The sequence below is a fragment of the Muscardinus avellanarius genome (genome assembly GCF_963383645.1).
Source record: "Muscardinus avellanarius genome assembly, chromosome: 18".
Classification (NCBI taxonomy): Eukaryota; Metazoa; Chordata; class Mammalia; order Rodentia; family Gliridae; genus Muscardinus; species Muscardinus avellanarius.
Window position 1 is genome coordinate 29,484,484 of NC_137804.1, and position 24,990 is coordinate 29,509,473.

A 24,990-nucleotide genomic window follows, 5' to 3' on the forward strand; every position below is an offset into this window, starting at 1 on the left:
GATCGCACAGGTTCAAAGCCAGCCTCAGCTACTTAGTGAGGCTCTCGGCAACTTAGTGAGACCCTGTTTCCAAATAAAATAGAAAAAATAGGTCTTGGAGTATAGCCCCGAGGTAGAAAGCCCCTGGGTTCTCCAATTTGTTTTTATTTAACTGGAATGGGGCTTTATTGTTTGTTTTTGTGCTTCTGGAGATGCTAGGAAAGTACTACCACCAAGCTACACCCCAGCCCATAAGTAAACTTATTGATAGTGGTGGTGGTACTGGAGAGTAAACAAGGGCATTATACTTGCAGGCTGTACCCTCAGCCCTTTTTTATTTTGAAATAAGGTCTCAATAAATTGATGAGGTTGTCCTTGAACCTTTCATTCTGTCTCAGTCTCCCAAGCACTGGAATTACAGCAGAATGACATTGCTTCACAGTGCCTACCTTCCTTTTTATTTTTTTACTTTGGAACAGGGTCTCACTGAATTGCTGAGAGGCTGGTCTCGAACCTGTGGTCCTCCTATCGTAGCCTCTCAAGTACTGGGATTACAGGTGTATGTCACCATGCGCAGCCCATACTAAGTTGTGTGTCTGTGTCTGTATTTGTATTTTTACTGGGGATTGAACTCAGGCATTTTACCTTTGAGCTACACCCCCTGCCTGATTTTATTATTTTATCTTATTTGGAAACAGAGTCTCACTACTTACTGAGGCTCTCCTCAAACCTGCGATTCTCCTATGTCAGCCTCCCAAGAACTGGGATTACAGGCGTGCGACACCACCATGCCTGGCCATAACTAGAATTTTTTTTTTCTTTTTTTTTGGTGGTACTGGGGTGGAACCCAGAGGCTTTCTACCTCCGGGCTATACTCCCAGACATTTTTTATATTTTATTTGGAAACAGGGTCTCACTAAGCTGTTGAAAGCCTAAGTAGCTGAGGCTGGCTTCGAACCCGTGCGATCCTCCGGTCTCAGCCTCTCAAGCGCAGGGATGACAAGCATGCGCCACCACGCCCAGCCATAACTAGATTTTTAAAGCTCTTTATTAAAATTTAAAATTTCTATACAAAACATATATGAGTGTTGACACATGTATCTAACATCCCTTAGTTAAGGAGCAACCTAATCAAAATAGATACTTTTTTTTTTTTTTTTTTTGCAGGTCTGGGGATGGAACCCAGAGGCATTTGACCTCCGAGCTACACCCCCTGCCCTATTTTTTTATTCTTTATTTTGAAACAGGGTCTCACTAAGTTGCAGAGGGCCTCATTAAATAGCTGAGGCTGTCCGCGAACCGCGATCCTCCCGTCTCAGCCTCCCAAATGCTGGGATTACAAGGGTGCGCCACCACGCCTGGCTCATATAGATACAATTCTGTCACTCCAAGAAAGAAAGTTTCTTCCTGCCCTTATCCAGTCATTCCCTCAGCTCCACCCCCAAATAAAATTTATATTTTTATCATAGGATTTACTGTGCATGACATTCTGTTCTTTCTTTTTTGGGGGGGTGGGGGGTATACAGTACTAGGGATTGAACCCAAGGACCTTCTACAAGTCTGAGCTATACCCCTAAACCTTTTTTGGGGGGTAGAGGGAGTACTGAGAATTGAGCCCAGGGGAATTCTACCTCTGAGCTACCCCAGCCCTATTTTATTTTTTATCTTGAAAAAGGATGTCACTAAGTTGTGGAGGGCCTAAGTTGCTGCAGTTGGCCTCAAAACCAATGACCCTCCTGTCTCAGCCTCCCGAGTCCTGGGACTGCTGGCTCGCACCACTGCGTCCTGCTGTTATTTCTCATAGTCACCTTCAGTAATGGTTGGACTTGACTTCCCTTGATGATTCTTCTACAAATGAACTCTTCATGTTTTAGCTGACAGGAGCTGCATAACCAGATATAAAATGTTAACATATTTTTACTGAATGTTTACCTGAACCCAAGACTTAGTGTTTAGAGGTCAGGGATATAACTCGGTGGTAGAGTATATGTCAAAATAAGAATACAAAATAGGGCTGGGGGTGTCACTCAGAGGTAAAATAACTCTGGGTTCAAACCCCAGCACCATACACACAACACACACAGACACACAAGGAAACAAGAAGCCGGGTGTGGTGGTGCTCACTTGCAATCCCAGTACTTGGGAGGCTGAGACAGGAGGATCGCAGGTTCAAAGCCAGCCTCAGCTACTATGTGAGGCCCTCTGCAAGTTAGACCCTGTTTCAAAATAAGGAATAAAAGATAGGGCTGGAAAGCCGGGTTTGGTGGTGTATGCTTGTAAACCCAGCATTTGGGAGGCTGAGACAGGAGGATCACAGTTCGTGGACAGCCTCAGCTACTTGGGCCCTTTGCAATTCAGTAAGACCCTGTTTCAAAAATAAAGAATAAAAAATAGGGTTGGGGGATAGCTCGGAGGTAGAATGCCCGAGTTTAATCCTTAGTACCAAAAGCCAAAAACTAACACAAAAATGAACACTGTTCCCCTACAGGTTGCAGGCCCTCCACTCGTTACTACGACGACCACAGCAGTGTCTTCAGTCCTGCTGTCCCCAAGTGTTTTCCAACAGACAGTTCCAAGGTCCACAGACCTTGAGAGGAAAGCCAGCTCCCCTTCTCCCCTCACTGTTGGAACACCAGAAAATCAGAGAAAGCCTTCCATTATTCTCAGCAAGTCTCAGCTCCAGGATACATTGATACATCTAATAAAGGTATGTAGGCTATCAATTGAGTCATTTTTTAATTCTTTAACAAAAGAAAACAAATTTGGTAAGTTCTTAATTCAAAAGACTAGGTGGGGGTAATGTTTCTTTCTTCCTACGCATGCATTCTTGGCGGAATAACTGAGTAAATAAACTCCAAAATATTAATCATGATTACCTCTGAACGGTTGCAGTTCTTCAGGTAATTAGTTAAACCAGTCACTTAAACTTGTCTAAGTTGTTATCGAGGAAGTAAGTTCAGATAAAGTAAATGTGACAGTCCATGTTCTGACCTTTACTATCTCTTCCAGAATGATTCCAGCTTCCTCAGTACACTTCATGAGGTTTACTTGCAGGTTCTAAGCAAGAACAAAGACAACCCTAACCTGTGACTGGAGGGGAACCAACTTAAAGGCAGAGTCAACCTCAAAAACAGAGGCTTCATCATGGAGACTTCTAAGTAGAACATGGAGTATTGAGAGTCCTGAAATTGAGCCTAAGCGAAAGCGACTCATTCCTTAAGAATGTTTCCAAGTGACATTCTCAGTGATCATGGAAGTTTCACTGTGAAACATCACCAGCAGACCTTTGTTTTGACAAACAAAACAAAAAAAGACCATTGTGTTATCTGAGTGTTTTCATCAGTTGTGAGCAAGTGTATGAACTGAGGAGTCTGATGATCAGCTTGCTTTGACTTTCAAGGATTTAGGTAGGAGTAGCCACCGGCCTTGCCGCAGAGCACAGCCAGCACCTCCACCACCCCTGCCCCAGGAAGGCGGCATTAGGCTGACGGTCGAGTTCTGGGTAGAGCAGAAGTCAGCTCCACAACGCAGCCTCAAGTTTTTAGGAATTATTTGTTCAAGTGAAGTTTATTTTATATGAGTGCCCCCATTAGGGCCTTAAAACTTCTGGAATTCTTTGTGTTTTATGTGTCCCCCAGTCCTATGGTGATGTGGGAGGAGGTGTGTCATACCTTTGAAGCAAAGGCTGGGGCTGGTCATGCCCAAGCCCTACCAGAAATCTTCATTTTAAGTTAAACTCTCCAAGCCAGGCGTGGTGGTGCACACCTGTAATACCAATAATTGGGAGACTGAGACAGGAGGATTGCAGGTTTGAGGCCAGCCTCAGCAACTAAGTGAGGCCCTTAGGAACTTAACGAGACCCTGTTTCATAATAAAAAATAAAATAAAAGGGCTGGGGATGTTGCTTAGAGGTAGGTAGATTGCCCCTGAGTTCAATCCCTGGTACAAAAAAAAAAAAAAATTTATCCAATGGTTTTGAAAATGTTAAGTTTATGTGTGAAGCACAGCTTTATTTTCCTTTTCTGTCTAAACAAAGAAGTCATTGTTAATTATTTTCCTTAACACTTTGACAAAAGGACCAGTGGACCAATTTGACAAAGCCATTGTGGTTCCATTCCTCAAGTGTACTGAGAACAGTTTTAAAGCTATGCAGAAAAGGGAACTGTTATTCACACTGCCCTTACTTTGTTATAGAATATGGAGTTTAAAAGAAAGTGTGAGATTCTGAACTTTACCAATGTATTCCTAGGCTGTGAGTACTTTTCCAGCCCAAAGTGTGAAAATATGTAAAGATGCTTTGTTATGCTGCTATTGATCTGCCATGATTTATATTTATTCTTTTATGGCATGTAATGGTGGTTAGTAATATTTTAATGTAGAATTTGATTTATTTCAGCAATAGTAATTTTAAGATATTCTTTGAATGAAAGTGTCTTTGTTTCTAATGATACAGGTCATTTTGTAGTATTTAACCAATTAAGATGCACTGCTTACTTTTCTGAGCACTATTTAATGATGGGTAAAAACCCAATTGGCTCAACCAGCTAGCATACAGATTAGCTGTGAATAATGCTGACAGATGTGACAGTTCCTTGGGAACAATCATTTAAGCTTTAATGGTAACTCAATCATAAGTCATAAGATTGTTTTTCTAGCTGAAATTTTAGAAAATTACTTGCTTTAGTTTGACCTTAGTTTTTAGCATAAAGAATACTTTGATTGGCTTCTGTTAATCTGAATGTGCTTCCTGGACAGTGTTTCTACTTCTCAGTTTAGTGTCTTCTGTTGGTGTCTACTTACTTATATGTGAATTATGCAGAATTCAGGGAAGCTTATGTCTTCATACTCAATTAGGAATAGTTTGTTTTCAAAGATAGTGTGTAAATTCAGCAACCAAAAATGAATTGCTCATGCATTGTCTAGGAAAGAAAATTATAATTTTAAAATAAAGTTACAGGAAGATAACTTACTGACACTAGGAGATGGTATCCAAGGAGGCACATGGTTGTTCTCATAAAATGAATGCACCCGGAGATTTTATTATACCCAAGTATAGTCTCAACAGCCTTTAGTAAACAGATAAATCAAGGGGTTCTTGTTATAATAGTCATTTGCATTTCAGTGATGCTTTCAAATATGTATAATATTATGAGAGAGTAAAGGCAGAATATCCTTAAGAAGGTCTATAACCAAATCTGGCAAGGAATGAATATGATAGACAGTAAGAAGAGACTCTGTGGTGTGGCCTCCTTAGTGTGAAAGGAAACTTAAGTGCCAAGTATGGAGACTTGAAAAGGGTAAGTCTGTTTCAACTCCCAAATTTATATCTCCATAGCATTTACTTCAAAATTCAGAAGCCAGCTGGGCATGGTTGCACATGCCTATAATCCCCAGTACTTGGGAGGCTGAGACAGGAGGATTACAGGTTCCTGGCTAGCATCAGCAACTTAGTGAGACCCTATATCCAAATAAAACAGTAAAATAGGGCTGAGGGTGTAGGTTAGAGGTAGAATGTCCCTGAATTCCATCCCTAGAACTGCAAAAAAGAAAAAAGAAAAAAACCCAGAAGTTTGTGGTCATTATTTGTCAGGAAGTTCAGGCCAGAATGAGTCCCCTGAGAACGAGGCCAGTCTTGAAGAGTTGGAGTTGGATGCCCCTGGCCTGAGAGTCACAGTTCAGTTGCCTTATTCCTTGTTCAGGCTTTCTATCTAGAACCTCATGCTAGTTTAGGTTTGAGTGTTTACATTGCTGCAGTGTCTCTACTGGAACTTTAGTTGAAATGAACAAGATGGAGAGGCTGCGTTTAGATCACTCTGTCCATCTGTACATCCACCCAACCCCCACGCCCAACACACACACACCCCTTTGATGAGTCCAAGTGTGGGCCTGGGAGGAACCTGCCAGAGCTTGAAGTTATGTGTGTAGGGTATCACCAGGGGGTGGCGCTGCTAGGTTTTTTGTTGTAATTAGTGTGCTGTCTTTGCATTGCCGCACACACCTCCCAGGCCACCATATTCCTCTTTGCTGTGTATCTTCCTGGATTTGTGAGTTGTGAAAGTTGTCCTGCTTGACTCTGAATGCTGTTTTCATGTGCTAGTCATTGTTGGGAGAAGCATTTCATGCGGTCTGCTGTGTGATGTCCACCACTTACCTTAAGCAGTAGTGTTTTTTTCAGAACCCATGGCAACCTGGGCCTTCTCTACAGGAGAATGCACAGGCCTAGTTAAAATATGTCTGACCAGATTTTGCATGTCCAACCATTTGTTCTATTTCTGGCCTATATTTTCTTGTAGAAACTATAAACCTCATGGAATCTACTACTAGGTAAATATTTTTAAACCATGCAGCTTTATTACCCTCCTCCCCCCAAAGAATGTAGTTTGAAATTTTCTCTATTTGGTAGTAGAGGTCATATTTGTTATTGTATTACTAATAATGCAACATGAAATTGAAGGTGCCTAACTGCTTAAAACACAAAATCAGCCATCATCCTGTCACTTGGAGAGAAAGGAGCGGTGATGTGGCGCGGGCTGTCGGCCTGAGCAGTGCAGGGCTGAGGTGCGGCCGTGGCCGGCGCCCTTGCCACACGTTTGCTGTGGAGCACATGTTTCTTGCCTGCCTTTGCTTGTGTTCAGACTGACCTTCTGGAACCAATAGTGCTCTGTGTTTTCAGATATCAGAAATGTTTGAGGAGAGCAAGGCAATTTGTACTAAACTTTTTTAAACCTGTGCTTGAGAACATTTCCATGAGTGGGCGAGGGCCTCAAGGAACCTGTGTTTCAGATTTCAGCAGGAGAGATGTGTGCAATCGTTCACTCAGATTTGGATTTGACATCTTTCTTTAAAATGCTAAGAGGCAATATTGATCACTTTGAAGTGGGAAAAATGCAAAGTTGTGTTTCCCTTTTATCTGTGTGAATTCTTAAAGAAACATGTTTTTTAAATAGGTATTCTGAATGGTTTTTTATTCTGTATTCCTGCTTTGGCCATTTGGCTCTCATGACTCATTGTACCAGATTCCCGGCTCCCTGAAATGTGGGGACAAGAAGCTCTGGAATGACAGCAAGATTTTTGTTCCATGAGCGCAATACAGCAGCATTGACATTTGTAATGGTATGGATTTTATACCATCTGTGTATGTTTGCAAATATTAAGTTATTACATGTTTTAAAATGAGCATTTTTCATCCTAAATTTTATATGTTTGCAAATATATTTTTTTAATAAAATTTCAAAACCAAGTTTTAGCACCTACTAAGTATTAATTGTGCTTTTATTTGACTTGTAAAAATAGGAACATTATTAATGAATTTTTGCACCTTGCCAAAGCCCCTCACCAATGAGATGGTTTAGGGCAAGAAGCAGAACAAAGGAAACCTCATCCACCTGTTCCCAGCCCATGTGGTCAGGCTCTCTAGAGGAACAACCACTAGAAGATACTTAAATATAGATAGAAAGAAATGTAATAAAACAAAATTACAACAAATTTGATTCAAAGTTCTTTAAGTCTCGAATCCAGCAATATCACACATAAAAATCGTGTGTGCTAAGGATTGAACCCAGGGCTCCTTCACATGCTGAGCACATGCACTAGCTCTGAGCCAACCTTCACCACCCCGGGGGATTTTTAGCAGAAAACAGGCTGAGAAAGCAGAAACTAAACAAAAGCAAACTGTGGCTCACAATTACTTTTTTTATAAAGGTTAAAGCAGATGGGACCTCCTTGGGTCAGCTAGAACTGGCCTGTTGAGGAATTTTACTTTTCTCTCTCCTAATTTCTCAGAAGATCAGATAATCAACTTGGTCTTGGCTTGTTGAATGTGGAACTTCAGCCTACGTGACTGCTGTTTGGTTTGGTTTGATGGGCCTGGTGCAGGGTTTAGTCTGAACAAACCAGTGGCTTCCTATAAATTTTATTTACCAAGTATCAAGTATTGCTCACATGATTATAAATCTAAGAAGTCCCACAATCTGACATCTGCAAGCTGCAGGCCCAGGAAATCTGGTGGCATGGATTCCACATGGGGTCCAAAGTCCTGAGGATAAGCACCTTGGAAAGCAGGAAAACACACACCAGCTCAAGCAGTCAGGTAGATTAATTCAACTGTCCTTTTTGTTCCATTGAGCCTTCAAGGGATTGGGTAAGGCCCACCCACTTGAGTGAGGGTGGTGAATCTGCTTTACTCTTTACCAATTCAAATACTAATCTCAGCCAAGCATGGTGGGGCATGCCTGTAATCCCAGTACTTGGGAGGCTGAGACAGGAAGATTGCAGGTTCAAGGCCAGCCTCCACAAGTAGACTCTCATCAACCTAGCAAGACCCTGTTTCAAAAATAAAGCCAGGCGTGGTGGTGCGCACTTGTAATTACAGCATTTGGGAGGCTGAGACAGGTGGATCACGGTTCACAGCCAGACTCAGCTACTTAGGCTTTTTGCAACTCAGTGAGACCCTGTTTCAAAATAAAGAATAAAAAAATAGGGCTGGAGTGTAGATCAGAGGTAGAATGCCTGTGGGTTCCATCCTTAGTACCGCAAAAATTAAATAATAAAAGTGGGGCTGGGAATGTAACTTGGAGGTTGAATGTCCCCAGGTTCAGTCCCCAGTAACACACACACACTGGGGTGTAGCTCAGAGGTAGAATGCCTTGGCTTCGATCCCCAGTACTTCCAAAAGAAATAGAGTCTTACTAAGTCGCTGAGGCTGACTTTGAGCCTGTGATCCTGTCTCAGCCTCACTTGTACAGGGGTTACAGGCATGTGCCACCACGGCTGGCTCTAAAATTATTTTATTTATGTATTTATTTATTTGCGGGTCTGAATGGAACCCAGGGGCATTCGACCTCCGCACTACATACACCTCCTGCTCTATTTTTTTCTTCTTTTTCATTTGAAACAGGGTCTCGCTAAGTTGCAGAGGACTCACTAAGTAGCTGAGGCTGTCTGTGAACCACAATCCTCCTGTCTCAGCCTCTAGAATGCTGGGATTATAAGAGTGCACCAACAAGCCCGGCTCTAAAAATATTTTAAATGGTATAATTGTTGTTATTTTTAAATAATTGTTATATAAAGAAGTAACAATGAGCTGTCCTATGTTAAGTATGTAATTACCTGGCACAGCTGCAGAAATTCACAAAATGTCCAGAGAGGATCCTAGTCTTCAGTCAGATACCTCTCCCCACCTCATTGCTCGCCTCCTGCACCCTCTTGAGTTGAGTGGATTTCACCCTCTTCAACTTGCGGGTTTCACATGTTTCTCCATTTCACTGGTGAGGAAACGTTGAGTAAATTGCCTAAGGCAGCTGGCCCAAGTTCGTCCAACTGGAGAGCAGCAGCAGTGGTTCACAGCACCTTCCTCTAGGTTTGCAGAATGTGGAGAAGGCCTCGCAGTCCCTTGAGAACTGCGAGGAATATTTTGAAATGACAGTGGAGTTGTTCTCTGGCTGGACAATTGTAGGTTCAAGGGATTGCAATGGTTTCTTGTGATTATTAAGTCAAAATTTAAAGACCAAGAAATTGTTGAAAGAAAGGGTTTTTTAAGCCCAGTGTGGTGGCTCACACTTGTAATCCCAGCATTTGGGAGGCTGAGATAGAAGGATCACATTTAGCCAGGTACGGTGGCGCAGGCTTGTAATCCCCGTGCTTGAAAGGCTGAGACAGGAGGATCGCACAGGTTCGAAGCCAGCCTCAGCTACTAATTGAAGCTGTCAGCAACTTAGTGAGACTCTGTTTCTAAATAAAATATAAAAATAATAGGTCTGGGAGTATAGCCTGGAGGTAGAAAGCCCCTAGGTTCCACCCCCAGTACCACACACACACAAAAAAAAACAAAGGATCACAGGTTCAAGGCCAGCTTCAGCAACTTAGTGAGACCCTATTTTAAAAACAAAAGCAGCAGCCAGGGCATGGTGGCACACGCTTGTAATCCCAGCATTTGGGAGGCTGAGACAGGAGGATTGCGGTTTGCGAGCAGCTCAGCTACTTAGTGAGGCCCTCTGCAACTCAGCAAGACCCTGTTTCAAAATAAAGAATTAAAAAACATGCCTAGCGCTGTAGCTTGGAGGTAAAATGCCCCTGGGTTCCATCCTCAGTGCCACAAAAAAAAAAGAAAGAAAGAAAGAAAAAAGAAACAGTTTGTGGAGCCAAGAAAGCTGCACTTAGAACTGGACATTTTTCATTAACAACTCCCTCAACCCTATGACCAACGCATGCTAACGATGGCTGTGTTTCCAGAGGGACTATGGCTCAGCCCTGCCTTACTCTCCAGAACACTTTCCTCCTCCCTGATTAGCCATTCACCTCAACCATTCAGCAACCAGCCCAGGAGAAATTCAGCCTTGGGCGCAGCTTGGCCACTTCCATCACCCCGGCCTCACTCAGGGAAAACCCAAGGCCCAGAAACGGGATGAGGATGAAGACCTTGCGCTACTGTCATCCACAGACGGTGCCAGTCAGAGCCCAGCCTCCCCAGAGCACCCTGTCAGTAGCACAGCCCTAGCCCAGCCTGGCACCGCAGCGGGCCCGGCACTGACAGGGCTGCAGGGCACGTCTGTGAGGCAGCTTCCTGCTCTCCACCCAGGGAGGTATCCATGCCCACAGCAGCACAGACATGCTCTGACCCTGCTACTCAAATTGCAAGTTGCAATGACTAGGCATCTTTTCTTTATGTGCAAGGAAAGTAGGCCTGACAGGCTTTGGCTGGACTCCAGCCCTGGCGCTGAGCTCAGGAGTGCCAGGCCTCTCCAGCCCCAGGCCTTCAGGGGTGACTCCCAGGGTCAGGTCCAGTCTGGACCCAGGTTTGGCCAAAGATACATGGGATCCCATCTGCAGTGGCAACCCGGGAAGAAGCTCTGTTTTCCAGAAGTACAGTGATGGCAGGAACGAAAGCACAACCGCTATTCCTTAGAGTGTAAAAACAGAAGCCCTACAAATGTCAACAAAGGGGGACAGTGGCTGGCCTCCCTCTGCCCCAGAAGTAATGACAGGAGAGAAAGGATGTAGACCCCCAGGGGCAAGTGAAGGCGACAAGCTAGATGCAGAGCGTCCTTGACTTTATGTAAAGTCTCTGTGTGCATGAGCAGAAAAAAAACAAGACTTGAAGGAAGTAACCAAAATGTCAGTGGTGCTCTCTGGACGGCATGGCCAAATAATAAGTTTCCTTCCTTGTGTTTGTATCAGTCAGGATTGAACCAGAGGAGAACCATGGGAGACAGACATTAAAGGGTGTGTTGCCAGTACATTGGGAGGCTGAGACAGGAGGACACAGGCTCTAAGACAGCTTCAGGAGACCCTGTTCAAGAACAAAAGAATAGAAGGGCTGGGAGAGTAGCTCAGAGGTGGAATACTCCTCTGTTCAATTCCCAGTACCACGAGAGAGAGTGGGGGAGAGGAAGAGGGAGGGAGGGAGAGAGAGAGAGAGGGAGGGAAAGAGGGAGGGAGAGAGGGATAGAGGTGTTGCAAGGCATTTGCTTCATGGGGGGGTGGGGCGGGGGGGGGGACAGGAAATGTGCAATAATCTACTTAAAATCAACTGAAGCTGGGCGTGGTTGAACAGGCCTGTAATCCCAGTACTTGGGCGTCTGAGACAGGAGGATCACAGATTCGAAGCTAGCCTCATCAATTTAGCAAGACCTGTTTCCAAATTAAAAAATAAAATAGATCTGGGGCTGTAGCCTAGAGGTAGAAGGCCAATAGATTCCATCTCCAGTACCACACACACAAAATTAAATAAAATCAACTGATTTTGAGCTGTCATCATGTCTACAAATACTACTTTAACAGCTACACCTAGATTAGAGTTTGCTTGAATAACTGGAAACTATAGACTAGCCAAGTAGACTCTTAAAACTGGCCACAGTCATTTCATTTCCAATTTTTTCTTGTTTCTTTTTTTACTTTCGTTTTGGTGGTGGTATTAGGGATTGAACCCAGGGGCATTCTACCTCTGAGTCACACCCCCAGCCCTATTTTATTTTATTTATTTATTTATTTATTTTGCAGGGCTGGGGATGGAACCCAGGGGCATTCGACCTCCAAGCTACACCTCCTGTTCTATTTTTTATTCTTTATTTTGAAACCAGGTCTCACTGAGTTGCAGAGGGCCTTACTAAGTAGCTAAAGCTGTCCACGAACTGTGATCCTTCTGTCTCAGCCTCCCAAATGCTGGGATTACAAGCGTGCGCCACCACGCCCGGCTCATCCTATTTTATTTTTTTTATTTTGAAACAGTGTCTCTCCTTAAATGTGGAGGCTTGAGCCGGACTTGGTGGCGCACGTTTATAATCCCAGAGCTTGGGAGGCTGAGACAGGAGGATCACATAGGTTCAAAGCCAGCCTCAGCTACAGAGTGAGGCTCTCAACAACTTAGTGAGACTATGTTTCCAAATAAAGTATAAAATAGGTCTGGTAGGATATCCCAGAGGTTAAAAAAAAAAAAAAAAAAAGCCCCTGGGTTGCACCCCCAGTACCACAAAAATGAAAAAAAAAAAAAAATGTAGAGGCTGGCCTCCAAAGATCCTTCTGTCAGCTTCCCAAGTACTGGGATTACAGCAAATTTCCAAATTTTTATACAAATAACAAGTGTTATCTTTTGTGCGTGTGTGGTACTGGGAATTGAACCCAGGGATATTCTACCTCTGAGCTAACTCCCAGCCCTATTTATTTATTTATTTATTTGATTTATTTATTTACTTACTTACTTATTTCAGTACTGGGGATGAAACCCAGGGGCATCCTACCCCAGAGCTATACCCCCAGCCTTAATTTTTTATTCTGTGTGTGTGTGGGGGGGTACTGGGTGGGGGAGAACCCAGCGGCTTTTCTACCTCTGGGCTATACTCCCAGATCTATTTTATACTTTATTTGGAAAGAGGGTCTCACTAAATTGTTGAGAGCCTCACTAAGTAGCTGAGGCTGGCTTCGAACCTGTGCGATCCTCCTGTCTCAGCCTCCCAAGCCCAGGGATTACAAGCGTGTGCCACCGCACCCAGCTTTTATTCTTTATTTTGAAACAGGGTCTCATTGAGTTGCAATGGGCCTCATTAAGTAGTAGTTGAGGTTGTCTGTGAACCCTGATCCTCCTGTCTCAGCCTCCTAAATGCTGGGGTTACAAGCATGCACCACCAGCCCTATTTTTTATGCTTTATTTGGAAACTCTAAGTTGCTGAGACTCGCCACAAATCTGTGATCCCCCTGTCTCAGCCTCCCAAGTACCGGGATTACAAGTGTGCACCACCATGCCCAGCTTATTTTTTGTTTTGAAACAGTGTCTCACCAAGTTGCTGAGGGTCTCACTAAATTGCTGAGGCTGGCCTCAACCCTGTAATCTTCCTGTCTCAGTCTCCCAAGTACTGAGATTACAGATGTGCACTACCATGACAAGCTGTGACACAATATAAAATATATATGGAAGGCTGGCGTGGTGGCGCACATTTGTAATCCCAGGACTTGGGAGACTGAGACAGGAGGAGGATCACACAGGTTCGAAGCCAACCTCGGTAGCTTAGTGAGGCTCTCAACAATAACTTGGTGAGACCCTGTTTCCAAATAAAATATTTTAAAAAATAGGTCAGAGTGTGAGGGTGTAGCTCAGAGGTAGAAGGCCTCTGGGTTCTATCCCCAGTAATACACACACACACACACACACACACACACACACACACACACATATATATATATATACACTTATATATATATATACACACACACACACATATATATATATACACACACACATATATATATATACACACTTGGGGGTGTGTGTATATATATATATATATATATATATATATATATATATATATATATATACCCCCAAGCCCCTTTTTTGGGGTGGGAAGTTTGTCCCCAGTTCTGGTTCTAGAACTAAAAACCTTTAGAATTGTCTGAAATTTCCTGATTAATAGAATGTCTGAGCTGGGTATGGTGGTGCATGCCTGTAATTCCAGTACTTGGAAGGCTGAGACAAGAGGATTGCAGGTTACAGGACAGCTTCAGAAAGTAGTGAGACTCCCGCCGGGCGTGGTGGCGCACGCTTGTAATCCCCGCGCTTGGGAGGCGGAAACAGGAAGATCACGCAGGTTCGAAGCCAGCCTCAGTGGCTTAAGAGACCCTGTTTCCAAATAAAAAATATAAAATAGGTCTGGGAGTGTAGCCCGGAGGTAAAAGGGTTTCGATGAACCCCAGTACCACCAAAAAAGAAAGAAAGAAGGAAAGAAAGAAAGTAGTGAGACTCTCATCAACTTAATGAGACCCCTTTCAAATAAAATAATAAAATAGGGTTGTGGTATACCTTGGAGATAGAATACTCTGGGTTCAATCCCCAATACCACACACACAAGAACAGAGGGTCTATTTTTGTTTTGTTTTGGTTTTGGTGGTACTGGGGGTGGAACCCAGAAGCTTCTACCTCCAGGCTACACTCCCAGCCCTATTTTATAATTTGTTTGGAACCCCATTCTCACTAAGTTGCTGAAAGCCTCACTAAGTAGCTGAGGCTGACTTCAAACATGTGCGATCCTCCTGTCTCAGCCTCCCAAGCGGGGGGATTACAAGCGTGTGCCACCACGCCCGGCTTGTTTTGTTTGATTTTTGTAGTACTGGGAATTGACCAGGGAAAAGGCACTCTAATACTGAGCTCCATCCCCAGCCTTTTTATTTTTCACTTTGAGACACTAAATTGCTGGCCCTGAACTTGTCGTTTTCCTATCTTAACCACCCAAATAGGTGGGATTACAGACCAGGGCCACCGACACCAGCTCTATTGCTATTTCCAAAAGCCCCCACCCCATAACACCTGAGCTTGTACTGATGATTGGGGCAGGCCCAGAAGCCTCAGGCTGGGTAGACTAGTGAGTAAGCAGAGTCGGAACTTCAACCCAACAGCCAGTATTAGGGGAAACAGGGAGGGGCTGAGGAGCAAGTGCTATAAATATTCCGTGCTAGGGATGTTGTTCGGTGATAAAGTACTTGCCTAGCAGTGTGTGTGTGTGTGTGTGTGTGTGTGTGTGTGTGTGTGTGTGTGTGATCCTGGGGATTGAACCTAGGAGCATTCTACCTCTGAGCTACATCCTAGCCCTAATGTATTTATTTACTTATTTTTGTCTTTTTTTTTTTTTTTTTTTTTTTTTTACTGGAGATGGAACCCAAAGGCATTCTACCTCCAAGTTATAACCCCAACCCGATTTTATTTCTTATTTGGAAACAAGGCCTCGCTATGTGCCACCATGCCCAACTGTTTTTCTTTTCTTTTCGTTTGCTTTTTTGTTTTTGTTTTTTTGGTACTCAGACTTAAATCCAGGCACAGTCCTTTTTATTTCTTTTTCTTTCTTTTTTCTTTTTTTTTTTTTCAGAACTGGGGATGGAACCCAGGGACATTCTACCTCTGAGCTACACCCCCAGCTCAATTTTTATTCTTTATTTGAAACAGGGTCTCACTGAGTTGCAAAGGGCCTCACTAAGGAGTAGCTGAAGCTGGCTTCGAACCGTGATGTTCTGTCTCAGCCTCCCAAATGCTGGGATTTATTTCTTATTTTGAAACAGGACCTTGCTAAATCTCCGAGGGTCTCAGTAAATTGCTGAGGCTGTCCTTAAACCTACAATCCTCCAGTCTCAGCCTCCCAAGTACTGGAATTATAGACATGTGCCATCACTCCCAGCTTATTTTTATTTTGAAATGGGGGTCACAAGACATTGTGGTAAAGACCTGTAATCCCAGGACTTTGAGAGGCTGAGACAGGACAATCGCGGGCTGGAGACCAGCCTCAGCAAGTAGTGAGACTTTCATCAACCTAGTGAGACCTTGTTTCAAAATTAAAATAGGACTAGGGTGTAGCTTGTAGGTAGAATGCCTCTGGGTTCAATCTCCAGTACAATACATACATACATACATACATACATACATACATACGCATGCCGGGAGGCCAGGCATGGTAGTCCACACTTGTAGATGCCAGTACTTAGAAGGCTGAAACAGGAGGATCACAGGTTCTCAGCCAGCCTCAACAACTTAGGCCCTCTGCAATTTAGTGCGACCCTGTTTCAAAGTAAAAGAATAAAAGTAGGCTGGGGGTATAGCTTGGAGATAAAATGCCTCTAGGATTCATCCTTAGTAGCACAAAAGAAAAAGAAAATAAAAAAGAAAAGAAGAGAAAAGAAAAAATAGGACTTCCATCCACATCATCAGCACATGAAAAAATAAAGTAAAGAAAGAAAGAAAAAGAAAAAACTCTTGAATAGAAATGATGAGCTTCCAGCTTGCTGAATATGCTAGGAGGGGTGCAGCCAGAGAGGGCTAAGGAGCTCTGCACCCCTCCCACCTCACTCCATCTATCTCCTCTGGTATCCTTTGTAATATTCTTTTTTTTTAATTTTTTATTGGTGCACTGTATTCATACATCATAGTGGGATACAAACTTTTGTAGACATACATGCACACATCGTCCAGTCAGGCCCCACCCGATCCCCACCCCATTCCCTCCCCATCCCTCCTTCCCATGCTTGGCTTAGTGGTTGACATCTAGTATTATAGCAATTTATCCAAAATTAAAAATGATAATCTCACATAACAGTTTCATTTGTCTGATACCAAGCTTTTGATGACTTAAAGATAACATTTCAATATTTCTTTTTGCTTTCTTTCTTACCAGAGAATATTTTTTTTCTATTTTTTTAGGTGAAACTATCATATATTTATATATTTATTTTTCAGAAAAAAATCTATCCTAATATGGAATATGGATTCTAGATACCCAAAACGATCTTGAAAAAGAACAAAGCTAGAAGATATATATTTTCTGATTTCAAACCATATAAAGCTACAATAATTGAAACAGTGTAGTACTGTTCTAAAGGCAGATATATAAACCATTGGAGTTAAATACAAGCCTAGAGCTAAATTCTTCCCTATATTGTCAAGTTATTTTTGACAAGGTTTCCACGAACATTTGGTGGTGGAAATAATAATCTTTTAACTAAATATTGTTGAAAAATAATAATTACATGGAAAAGAATAAAATTTGATCCTTACCTAATCCCATATACAAGTATTAACTCAAAATAGATAAAAGACCTAAATATAAATCTTAAGACTATAAACTTTTAGAAGAAAATCTGGGTCATAAAACCTCACAACATTGAAATTGGCAGTGATTTCTTGGATATGATTTCAATGGCACAGGCAACAGAAGAGTATATAAACTCCCTAAAAAATAAAAAAAAAATTGTATATCCAAAGACAATGTAAACAGAGTTAAAAGTTACTAATAGAATTGGATAAAATATTTCCAAATGCTATATCTGAAGGTATATTAATATTCCAACTAGAAATCCTAAAAATTAACAACAATAAAGGCAAACAATACAATTTAGAGATAGGTAAAAGACTAACATAAATAATGAATCTCCACAGATAACCAATCTTAGTTGTCTGTTGGATGGAAAATCTTGTTTCTCTGGTTCTGGTGTGTGTTACCTATTTCTTCTTTGTAGTTAATCTCTTTGAGTATTTTCTCTAGCGCTGGTTTTTTTTTTTTTTTTTTTTTGTTTTGTTTTGTTTTGTTTTATTTTTTTTTATTTTATTTTATTGGTGCACTGTATTCATACATCATAGTGGGATACAAACTTTTGTAGACATACATGCACACATCGCCCAGTCAGCCCCCACCCGATCCCCACCCCATTCTCTCCCCATCCCTCCCTCCCATGCTTGGCTTAGTGGTTGACATCTAGTATTATAGCAATTTATCCAAAATTAAAAATGATAATCTCACATAACAGTTTCATTTGTCTGATACCAAGCTTTTGATGTCTTAAAGATAACATTTCAATATTTCTTTTTGCTTTCTTTCTTACCAGAGAATATTTTTTTCTTTTTTTTAGGTGAAACTATCATATATTTATTTTTCAAAAAAAATCTATCCTGATATGGAATATGGACTCTAGATACCCAAAACAATCTCGAAGCAAAAACAAAGCTAGAAGATGTATATTTTCTGATTTCAAACCATATAAAGCTACAATAATTGAAACAGTGTAGTACTGTTCTAAAGGCAGATATATAGACCATTGGAGTTAAATACAAGCCTAGAGCTAACTTCTTCCCTATATTGTCAAGTTATTTTTGACAAGGTTTCCACGAAGATTTGGTGGTGGAAATAATAATCTTTTAACTAAATATTGTTGAAAAATAATAATTACATGGAAAAGAATAAAATTGGACCCTTACCTAATCCCACATACAAGTATTAACTCAAACTAGATAAAAGACCTAAATATAAATCTTAAGACTATAAACTTTTAGGAGAAAATCTGGGTCATAAAACCTCACAACATTGAAATTGGCAGTGATTTCTTGGATATAATTTCAATGGCACAGGCAAGAGAAGAATATACAAACTCCCTAAAAAATAAAAGAAAATATTGTATATCCAAAGACAATGTAAACAGAGTTAAAAGTTACTAATAGAATTGGATAAAATATTTCCAAATGCTATATCTGAAGGTATATTAATATTCCAACTAGAAATCCTAAAAATTAACAACAATAAAGGCAAACAATACCATTTAGAGATAGGTAAAAGACTAACATAAATAATGAATCTCCACAGATAACCAATCTTAGTTGTCTGTTGGATGGAAACTTGTTTCTCTGGTTCTGGTGAGTGTTACCTATTTCTTCTTTGTAGTTAATCTCTTTGAGTATTTTCTCTAGCGCTGGTTTTGAAGACATAAATTCCTTCAGTTTCTGTTTGTCATGGAAGCTTCTTATTTTTCCATCTAATTTGATAGAAAGTTTTGCTGGGTAGGAAATTTTTGGCTGGAAGTTGTTTTCTTTCAGAGTTTGGAATATGTTACTCCAAGTCCTTCTGGCTCTCATGACTTGGTTTGGGAAGTCTGGAGTGATTCTAATTGGTTTGCCTCTGAATGTCACTTGGCCCTTTGTTTTTGTTGCCTTTAAGATTCTCTGCTTGGCTTCCACATTGGTCATTTTGACAATTATGTGGCGTGGGGATCCTCTTCTCCAATCCTGTCTAAAGGGAGTTCTATAAGTTTCCTGGACCTGTGTATCAACCTCTTGCTCTATGTTTGGAAAATTTTCTGCTATTACTTCCTTGAAGAGATTGTTGATCCCTTTGGTTTCACTTTCTTTTCCCTCCTCTATTCCAATTATTCTTAGGTTAGCTCTCTTAAAATGGGCCCATATTTCTTCAATGTCAGATTCCTACTGTTGGATGTTTTTTTCTAGATTAGAAGCTATGCATTCATTTTTGGAATGATCATCTTCTAAGAGCGAGATTCTGTTCTCCATGTGTTCTAATCGGTTGTTTGTGCTTTGAATTGAGGCCTTTACTTCATTAATTGCATCCTTTATCTCTTTTTGGACAGCCTCAGCTACTTAGTGAGGCCCTCTGCAACTTCGTGAGACCCTGTTTCAAAATAAATAAACTGGGCCGGGCGTGGTGGCGCACGCTTGTAATCCCCGCGCTTGGGAGGCAGAGACAGGAGGATCGCGCAGGTTTGAAGCCAGCCGCGCGCGCTGGCTTAGGAGACCCTGTTTCCAAAATGAAAATGTAAAAATAGGTCTGGGAGTGTAGCCCAGAGGTAGAAGGGCTTCCAGGAACCCCAGTACCACCAAATAAATAAATAAATAAATAAATAAATAAATAAATAAATAAACTGGGCATGGTGGCGCACACTTGTAATCCCAGTGCTTGGGAGGCTGAGACAAGAGGATCGCACAGGTTCAAAGCCAGCCTCAACTACTTAGTGAGGCTCTCAGCAACTTAGTGAGACCCTGTTTCCAAATAAAATATAAAATAGGCCTGGGAGTATAGCCAGAGGTAGAAAGCCCCTGGGTTCCAACCCCAGTACCACCAAAAAAAGAAAGAAAGAAAAAATAAAAAATAGGGCAGGGCATGTAGCTCGGAGGTAGAATTCCCCTGGGTTCCATCCCCAGACCTAAAAAAAAAAAAAAAAAAAAAAAAAAGAATTGAAATAGAAGGTTGTTTTAAGCCCCATTACCAAAAATTGGTGCTGGGGGTATAGCTCAGAGGTAAAAAAACACCCTGGGTTCAATCTCCCCGGGACATCCTACATCTGAGCTACACCCCCAGCCCTATTTTTTTTTTTTTTTTTTTGCGGGTCTGGTTATGGAACCCAGGGGCATTCTACCTTTGAGCTACATCCCCTGCCCTATTTTTTATTCTTTATTTTGAAACAGGGTCTCACTAAGTTTCAGAGGGCCTCACTAAGTAGCTGAAGCTGTCTGCGAACCGGGATCCTCCGGTCTCAGCCTCCCCAATGCTGGGATTACAAGCGTGCGCCACCACGCCCGGCTCCCCCAGCCCTATTTTCATTCTTTATTTTGAAACAGGGTTTCACTAAGTTGTGGAGGCCCTCACTACGATGCTGAGGCTGGCGGACCACGAATCTGTGCTCCTCCGGCCCCAGCTTCCCAAGTACAAGATTACAGGCATGCATCACCAAGTCTAGCTCTACATACATAAAAAATTTAAAAAGAAAATGAGAAGAAAAGAGACAAGAAAGTCATGTGTGCTTGGGTGATCTGGCTCCCGGGAAAGTGAAGGGCTGGAGAGTTCCTCTCCTGTCTCCAGGTCCGTTTCCTGCACTGGCCTCCCTCACATGGGAACTGCCCAGCTGGTGCACAAGGCCAGAGGTTGCAGCTGTCCTGGGAGAGAGGACCTGCAGACTCCCCAGGTCGCTCCTCTCCTCGCCCTTCCCTTTGCTTACTGGCCTTGGTGTTCCGATACCCTCCACGGCCCTCCATCGCTGCCTGAAAAAGGCATTACCTGGACATGTTAGGAGTATTCAGCCCTCCAGACCCACAGTGAGACTTGCTTCTCCCAGACAGAGAATGCCCCAAGGGGCTCTAACCCAGCACATGCGCCTGGCACCAAGGGAGAGCTTGACTTCTGCGTGTTGCGAGAAAAAGCCTGCTGTCCAGAAGCTTTGGATTCCCTCTCTGCTTGCTCCCACGCCCAAGTTGGGACATCACAGTGAGTGGAAGAAATGACTGAGCCCGCAGAACCAGACTTGCTGGAGAGTCCTTTGCCAAGTATGTGCCCAGAGCTCTGGAAGGATTCCTACCCTCTGACCTGGTAGTTTCTTGTTTAGAGCTCTAGCTCAGGAGGCAGTGCCCGGGACAAGGATGTATGCAGCAAAGTATTAACTGCAGGGTAATATAAATAGTTTTAAAAAATTGTCAACAGTGCACTCATCAGTAGGAATGGTTAATACATGAGGATACGAGCCAGGCAAGGTGGCACAGGCTGCAATCCCAGTACTTGGAGAGCTGAGACGCTCAGTAACTTAAGGAGACCCTGTTTCACAATTTAAAATTTAATAAAAAGGATGTGCCGGGCGTGGTGGCGCACACTTGTAATCCCAGCGCTTGGGAGGCTGAGACAGGAAGATTGCACAAGTTTGAAGCCAGCCTCAGCTACTTAGTGAGGCTCTCAGCAACTTAGTGAGACCCTGTTTCCAAATAAAATATAAAAAAATAGGTCTGGGAGTATAGCCCGAAGGTAGAAAGCCTCTGGGTTCCACCCCCAGTACCACCAAAAATAAATAAATAAATAAATAAATAAATAAATAAATAAATAAATAATAAAAAGAATGCAGAGCCAGGGGTGGTGCTGCAAGCTCATGATCTCAGTACTTAGGAGGCTGAGACAGGAGGATCACAGGTTCATAACCAGCCTCAGCTACTTAGTGTGGCCTTCCACAACTTAGTGAGATCCTATTTCAACATTAAAAAAAAAAAATAAGGCTGGGGTGTAGCTTGGAGGGAGAATGCCCCTGAGTTCAACCTCAGTACCACAAAATAAAAGGGGGGGGGGATGCAAGGGTATTTTAGAAGTACAGTGCAGCTGGGTGTGGTGGCACACGCTTGTAACCCCAGCATTTGGGAGGCTGAGACAAGAGAATCGAGGTTCACAGACAGCCTCAGATATTTAGTGAGGCCCTTTGCAACTCAGTGAGATCCTGTTTCAAAATAAAAAATAAAAAATAGGGCTGGAGGTGTCGCTCAGAAGTAGAACCCCCTTGGGTTCCATCCCCAGTATCACAAAAAAAAAAAAAAAAAGAATTGAACCCCTGAGTTCAATGCCCAGTACTGTTAAAAACAAACAAACAACAAGCCGGGCATGGTGGCACATGCTTGTCATCCCAGCATTGGAGCATTTTGGAGGCTGAAATGGGAGGATTGTGGTTCACCGACAGCCTCAGCTACACTTACTGAGGCCCTTTGCAACTCAGTGAGATCCTGATTCAAAATAAAGAATAAAAAATAGGACTTGGGGTGTTGCTTAGAGGTAGAATGCCTCTGGGTTCCATCCCAGTACCAAAAAAGAAAGAAAGAAAGAAGAAAGAAAGAAAGGAAGAAAGAAAGAAAGAAAGAAAGAAAGAAAGAAAGAAAGAGAGAGAGAGAAAGAAAGGAAAGAAAGAGAAAAGAGAAAAAGAAAAAAGCCAGGCATGGTGGTGCACACCTGTAATCCCAGTACTTGGGAGGCTGAGACAGGAGGATCTCAGGTTAGTAGATAGCCTTAGCAAATTGGTGAGGCATTCATCAACTTAGTGAGACCATGTCTTATTTATTTATTTAGTTAGTTATTGTGGTACTGAGGGGGTGGAACACAGGGGCCTACACTCCCAGTCCTATTTATAATTTATTTGGAAACAGGGTCTCACTAAGTTTTTAAGGGCCTTACTAAGTAGCTGAGGCTGGCTTTGAACCTGTGCGATCCTCCTGTCTCAGCTTCCCAGGCACTGGGATTACAAGCATGTGCCACCACGACCGGCCGTAAAAACATGTTTTAAAACAAAAAAAGAAAACGGGCTGCGAGTGTAACTCAGAGATAGAACACCTCTAGGTTCAATCCCCAACACCACAAAAAAAAAAAAAAAAATGAATACAAGAGAAATTGGAGGTAGGTTTTGTTGTGGGTGAGCTGAGCTGTTGTGTGTGTGTGTGTGTGTGTGTGTGTGTGTGTGTGTGTGTGTGTGTGTGTGTGTTGTTTTTGCCATTTTGTTATTGGAGGTTAAACCACCCAGGGGGGCATTCTATCTTCAAGCCACATCCCAACCTTATTAATTTTTTTTATTATTCATTTATTTTTTGTTGTGCCAGGGGTTGAACCCAGGGCCATTCTACCTCCAAACTACATCCCCATCCTAGAGATGGAACCCAGGGGCATTCTACCTCTGAGCAGCACCCCACCCCTATTTTTTATTCTTTATTTTGAAACAGGGTCTCATTAAGTTGCAAAGTAACTCACTAAGTAGCTGAGGCCGTCTGCAAACTGTGATCCTCCTGTCTCAGCCTCCCAAATGCTGGGATTACAAGTGTGCACCACCACGCCTGGGTGCCTATTTTATTTTTTATTTGGAAACAGGTGTTATAAGTGTTACAATTTGGGATGCTGCTGCTGTGAGTTCTTGTTCCTGGTTAGTTTAGAAAAAGCCAGAACTAGCCGGGCGTGTTGGCGCAAGCTTGTAATTGCAGCATTCGGGAGGCTGAGACTGGAGGATCGCGGTTCGCAGACAGCCTCAGCTACTTAGTGAGGCCCTCCGCAACTCAGTGAGACCCGGTTTCAAAATAAAGAATAAAGCCGGGCGGGCGTAGTGGCTCACGCTTGTAATCCCCGCGCTTGGGAGGCAGAGACAGGAGGATCGCGCAGGTTCGAAGCCAGCCGTGCACACTGGCTTAGGAGACCCTGTTTCCAAATAAAAATGTAAAAATAGGTCTGGGAGTGTAGCCCGGAGGTAGAAGGGCTTCCAGCAACCCCAGTACCACCAAAAAATTAAAAAATAAAAAATTGTGCAGGGGGTGTAGCTCGGAGGTGGAATGCCCCTGGATTTATTATTATAGGCAGAAAGGGAGGGAGCAGAGCAACGAAAGCACCACATCAGGGAGCTGCAATGGGAGCCGGAAACCTTCCTTCCTGAGCCTTCCTGAGCCTCAGGAAGGCCGTCTTCACAGGAACCTATTACCGTGTCCCTCCTGTCCTGCTACCAGCAGTCTTTTCCCTCCGCAAGCAGGTGCTGGCCCCAGTTATCTCCCTCCTGGGAGCCTTCTCTGTTCATCCTCACAAGGACAAACAAGTATGACGTCCCTGATTAAACGTGCTGCTCAGCAAGGTCAGGGGCTGCACGGTGGACGCCCACATTGTTCTTTGTTTATTTTTACTCTTAAAGTTTCAAGTCTGTACCGTCCAGGTGTGTCCTTGGTAAGTCTCAGCATATGCTTATCTCTATCTGCTAAAAGGTACTTACACGTTGAAAGCCTGTTTTATAATAAAGAAAAGAAATACGCAGGAATGTAGCCTTTTTTAAGTATAGAGGTTTTAGGGATTTAACTACTTAGTGTTATTAGTAATTAATATTGGACTAATACAGCTTGCTTTTCATCTTTTAACTTAATCTAAACTTCTGTGTCTGCATAGTTCTTTCCTTCTAAGTCCAGGTGTCTATAAATCCAGCATTCAGTGTTCTGTGCTTTATCTTCCAGCTCTGGGCTAACAGCCAATTTTTAGCTGAACAAAGTCCACCTTAGCTGGAGCTCTGGGCTGATAGCCTAGACACAGAGAAAAGGATTTTATTGTTTCGCCTGAGTATAGCTTATTCTTTTTTTTTTTTTTTTCAGGTCTGGGGATGGAACCCAGGGGCATTTGGCCTCTGAGCTACATCCCCTGCCCTATTTTTTATTGTTTATTTTGAAACAGGGTCTCACTGAATTGCAATGGGCCTCGCTAAGTAGCTGAGGCTGTCCATGAACCATGAACTTCCTGTCTCAGCCTCCTGAATGCTGGGATTACAAGCATGTGCCACCACGCCCAGCTTTAGCTTATTCTTATTAGTAATTAATACTACCCGTATTAGCAATCAATACTGGGTCAATCTCCATCAATCCCCACTCTTTTCATTAACTGGCCTACACCCATAGGCAAAGGAATCGGGGCAATAAAATCTATCCGGCTACTTCCCTGCTGAGAG

General features: G+C 42.7%; 1 protein-coding gene across 4 annotated transcripts in view; it reads left to right on the forward strand.

The window, feature by feature from the left end:
- DCP1A (decapping mRNA 1A) overlaps positions 1-3,069 on the forward strand; it is a gene marked incomplete at both ends in the record, with an annotated part of 71,557 nt that extends 68,488 nt beyond the window's left edge. For all 4 annotated transcript variants that reach the window (XM_080715702.1, XM_080715701.1, XM_080715699.1 and 1 more), the window contains 2 exons: positions 2,468-2,686; positions 2,989-3,069. In XM_080715702.1, coding sequence (XP_080571828.1) covers positions 2,468-2,686; positions 2,989-3,069 — 300 coding nt within the window. The remainder of the gene's footprint in view (positions 1-2,467; positions 2,687-2,988) is intronic.
- Between the last annotated feature and the right edge of the window lie 21,921 nt (positions 3,070-24,990).